Source organism: Montipora capricornis, chromosome 3 (genome assembly GCF_036669925.1).
Source record: "Montipora capricornis isolate CH-2021 chromosome 3, ASM3666992v2, whole genome shotgun sequence".
NCBI lineage: Eukaryota > Metazoa > Cnidaria > Anthozoa > Scleractinia > Acroporidae > Montipora > Montipora capricornis.
The window spans coordinates 20136826-20141825 of record NC_090885.1 but is presented as its reverse complement, the minus strand read 5'-3'; the positions used below and the strand labels follow the sequence as shown (position 1 = coordinate 20141825).

The 5000-nt window shown below is 36.1% G+C and overlaps 1 protein-coding gene across 1 annotated transcript in view; it reads right to left on the bottom strand.

Moving 5' to 3' along the window:
- LOC138040858 (vacuolar fusion protein MON1 homolog A-like) overlaps window positions 1-5000 on the bottom strand; it is a 23917-nt gene that overhangs the window by 13673 nt on the left and 5244 nt on the right. The window contains exons 2-5 of the mRNA XM_068886556.1: window positions 4294-4601; window positions 3724-3783; window positions 1873-1951; window positions 611-697 (exon numbers count right to left, since the gene is read on the bottom strand). Coding sequence (XP_068742657.1) covers window positions 611-697; window positions 1873-1951; window positions 3724-3783; window positions 4294-4601 — 534 coding nt within the window. The remainder of the gene's footprint in view (window positions 1-610; window positions 698-1872; window positions 1952-3723; window positions 3784-4293; window positions 4602-5000) is intronic.

The window sequence follows — 5000 nt, the reverse complement described above, 5'->3', positions numbered from 1 at the left end:
AAGAATGCATCACTGTAATTTATTATGTTTGTTAACAATCAACAACTGCATCTGGTTGAGTGAAGGATCATGGATGGTTGCAGTGGACTCCAGTGGACAGTATGATGTTCTTATTCATGACAGTTATGTCAACCCACCTGTCAGACCCAGTGTGCCTTGTGCATCCAGGGCCCAGTTGTCGTAAAAGCGACTTCCGGATTACAGTTTACTGTAGTTTTTTTGTTCAGTTATTTGCCAATCAAAAACGTTTCCACAAGATTATTTTGTAGCCTTCAATATTTTCAGCCATACTTTTTATGTCCTTCAGCATAAAATCAAATCGTTCATTGAAGATTTTTTAGAAATGCAAGGCCTTGATTGGTACCTCGACCGGTATATCTACAGATTGCAAATTGGTGTTAATCAGCTTACAAACAACTGGGCCCTGCGGCTCCTGTTAAAATGTGCAATCAGTGGAATTCAGAAACGAGGAGGAAAACTACTATAATAATATGGTGCTTGACACACTCCAGTCTTCAAAATTGTGGTGAATACCACCCTACTTTGTTGTTAACTACGGTAACCTTACATGGAATTGAAGTGCAACAAATAGAAATGGTTTATCTTGTACCTTATTGTATTTTTTCCAACTTGAACAAATGACACTAAAGCTTGCATAACTCCCATTAAAGTTGCAAGTTTGTCCTCATTACCATATCTAGCACATGAATAAAGAAATCTTTTATTATTCACAAACTACAATTCATAAAATCACTTATGATAATAAGAAAAGCAAATAATATTGTATAGGAAAACATGCTGTTAATTTTCAATTTACAATTCAATGGTTATTTCTTGTCATCATCAAAATCATAACTTAGTGACACATGGAAGGCACAGCTAAGATGAAACAACATCATCTGTAACAATTACTACCAAAATCACTAAACTGTTTGCACTCCGATAAAAATGATCGATCGCATTTGAATTTCGACTTGCTCATGTGACCATTTGAAGCACCCCGATGTGTGACTTGTCATTCTTGAAATGAGCAAGGCCGTGGCAAAATAAAGAAACAAACCGCGGAATGAGATGAATGTGTACGAAGAACTTTCCACCATTTGGAAATGATATGTGGTCACTGATGGTTGAACGGAGGGGGAGATGTTTCAACAGAGTTCTACCAGGGACGTTTTAGAGATATAGGATTAAAGTAGAAAATGAGTGGTCTTACAGTTTCACACATATGGAAGACATTTTGTCCCGCCTTCAATGTTCCACAACGACCGATAATAACAAACAAGAAGAGATGTCAAATGTTTTCTTTTACATACATACATATTTGCAACATTACTGTACTTGAAATCATTTTGATTACTAAATGAAACAGTAACTGTTTATTCGTTCTCCACGACTGACATTGGCATGTTGACGATTCATATAATTTTCGCAGAGAATTTGTCTTTGAATTTACGTCAACCAAAACAAAAACAAGGGATAAAAACTCAACTTCTCATTGGAGTGAGACTTCTCTATCGATTCCAATGAACAACTGCCTCGCAAGCGTATGACATTTTTATTTTCTTCTTGGCTAAGCGTGCAAGTCTTTACACTACCTCGAAGTATCCAGCTTTGCCATGTATGATACTGAACGCCTGCTTTTGATCAGCAGTTACAGTACCCTTAGCTGTGTGATGATGGAATTAATTTTCAGTTTCATGTTTGACAAAACTCATCTTCCATATTTTTGAAACTGAAAGACCACTCATTTTGTACTTTAATCCTATGTCTCTAAAACTTCCTCGTAGAACTATGTTGAAACATCTCCCCCTCCGCTCAATCAAAAGTGCATTAAATAAAAGCTTCAGTCAACAGTATTAAACACTGAGATACCTTGAGTAAATAGGTTTGCCAGCCTCACTAAAAACAAACACATGCTTTTTGTGGAGAATCCACTTGGCATCATTTACATCTGAAAATCAGAAATACAAAAGTACACAATAATGTTCACTTGATCAAAGTCTAAAGCTGACATACATGTAGCCTAGTATTAAAGAAAAATAATAATTATCTGCTGTATTAATATTACTGGAGAAACCAAATCATTAAGAAAGAGGGAAAAACATAGGACCTACACATGTACGAAAGATCCTCTTAGGGAAGAGAAGAGCATACAAAAAAATGTAATTAAAGTAGATGCATGACAAATTTAGATATTCACCACAATTTGAAAGTGGCTCTTTAAGTCTAAGCATTCAGTTTATGCTACCTACATGTAGTTGTAGAAATCAGAATGCCGTTAAGTGTAAGGGGTAACATTATTTTCTGGTGAGGTAAAATGTTACTGGTTAAAGGAGAATTATTTCTGAATAATGTGATTTGTATGAATTCCCAGACGAAAGTGATGTTGAAGTTGGGGAAAAGAGAAAGGGGACACTCTCAGACTGGCACAAAATCGTTATGCATCTGTTGTGAGCAAATCTGAGTAGAAAACCAACAAACTAGAGTCAAATACTGGAAAAGGGGCACAGGACACTTTGGTGGAGCGTTAGGATTCTTGTCACTGCACCAAGCCAGCTCCATCACCAAAGGACTCTTCAAATACATGTACCTTCAAATGCAGTTTTAAAGTGCCACTGTGATACTGTCTTTTTTTCAGATTTTGAAAGTGTGTTTGCTTAACATCTGGCAAAATTGAGTGCTTTGATTTTTAGGCAAAGGCCGTTTACTGTGAGTGGATTTCACAGTCCGCCATTACTTACGCTCAAAACTGACCAATTGGACCTCAGAGGGTTGGATCCAAGGAAAAGTAATGTCAAAGGCTCACTGTAGCTTAAAATTTCAGCACGCGAATGCAGCTTATTATATATGCTAAGCGAGTTTAAAAGTCTGGAAGCCCAAAACTCCTGTGCTGCATATTATGTCTACGGGCGTAAATGTTGCAGGTCATTTTATTCCTTAGGTAAAATTGCAACCAAACAAGTCATTAATTTTTGTTTCAACCTATGTCGACTTTTTTCAACCTAGATCAAGTTGTTTCAACCGAAGCCAGTTTGAGGCAGGTACAAAACGCAGGTGACAGGTCATTGTTTTACCAATACAGAAACAGCCATAACTATTTATAAAATGCTAACATTAGGCCTAAAAACTTTTGTTTAGGGGTAATTAGGCTTAAGGTTAGCTTAAATGAATGATTAAGGATCATACTATTAGTATCTGTATTGATAAAACAATGACCTGTGACCTGTGTTTTGTACCTGCCCCAAACTGACCAAGGTTGAAACACTTTAATTTACGTTGAAACAAAAAACCTAGTTTGGTTCCAATTTACCTAAGGAACAAAATAACCTGCAACATACACGCATTGCATTCTTAAACTAGTGAGCTTTTGACATCATTTTCTCCTCTATCCAGCTCTCTCAAGATCTTAAAGTTAGTAATTGCGGACCATTAAATTGGAAAATTCCAGTTAAAATAAACAGGTGTCTTTTTTAAAAACAAGGTTTAAAACGTTGGTCACTTAGTTAACAGTTTTGAAATCCAAAGAAAAATAAGAATAAGAATTGATTTTTGGGTCACAGGGGCACTTTAACTAGTTACACAAAGCAAGGATCGAAGCATAGCAAAAAATCCTATAGCAGAAAATTTTAAAATTAAGGGCCCTGCACTGATCAACATGTTTTCAACTAAAGACAACAAATAAATAGCATAATTCCAACAAAATGTATGGCAGCTTTCACCCACCTTCCCCTGTTGTTTCTCTATTGATTTCTTTTACACTCTCAGCCCTTGTTTTACGAGCCTCTAAAAAAAAAGCAGAAACAGTTATTTTCACCAAAGGAAACAGATCTACACATTTAAATGTTAAGCTTTACACTTTAATTTTGATTTTTCTTTGTCTAATATTCATTATCATAATCTGAAATAAAGGAAAATCAAAATTGAACTGGTTTAAAAAATTTTGAACCACGCAAAAATTTGAACCTCTACATACATAACATGAACATGAAGCATTTGAAAAATTGATAAATTCAGGTAAACTTAGACTAAGTGTGAGTAAAATTTTTCATTTGCCATAATGCCTGAAATTTATTATGCTACATGTATTATGCTATTGCCTAACATAATGTTCTATGTAACTATTCTTCAGCATAATTTGCAACAAGACTTCATTCTTCTGCAGAACCTAATGCTGTTATTTCTTGTAATTACATGTACACGTAGACAGAACTTGCACAACAGATTTAAACTGAAACGACTGCAGTGACTTATAGTACATGTAGTATAAAGTTCTTTGACTGCAATAATATTTACCTTCTTGTTCGTCCTGAACATTTAATTGTCCCATTTTAACATCTAATTCACCAGCAGCACCTGTAGCATCCCTTGGTCCTGGGTAAATTGGCTCACAAAAATTTTCAGCCCTGTCAAAAGTTTCATTATTATCCACTTGGGTTGTTGCCTCAGGGGAGCCATGACTGCTGAGACTTGAGATTATTCCAGTGGAGCTCACATCTGAATGGGCAGATTCTCTTGTCTCAAGATCAGTGTAGATTTCATCCACAGACACATCAATTTCCTCCTCAGGATGGACGTAAAACAGAGGCTCGTGGTCAGGTGAGCTACAAAAGAGAGAGGGTTGCTAACAGTTTACAAATGGACCTTTATTGACACTGTACATGTGTATAGTGTTCAGGACTGTCTTATGGACTTTTGCAGTATCCTCCTTGCATGCGCACTGTGATCATGACAAAAATCTGAACAACGTAACTGTTTTGCTGACTTCACCGAGTAATAAACACATACATGTGTATTTAACCTTTTCACAGTGACTTGCTGAAGATGGTAATTACATGTAACAACGCTTCATGCTCCAAAACTGCACGCATTTAAGCCACAAATGTGCAACACAATGTACAATACAAACGACAGCAATAATAAAATGTACATGCCCATAACGAAGACGTCACCTAGGATCAATATTAAATTGTGCCAGGAAGAAACCACCTAATTTCCAAAAT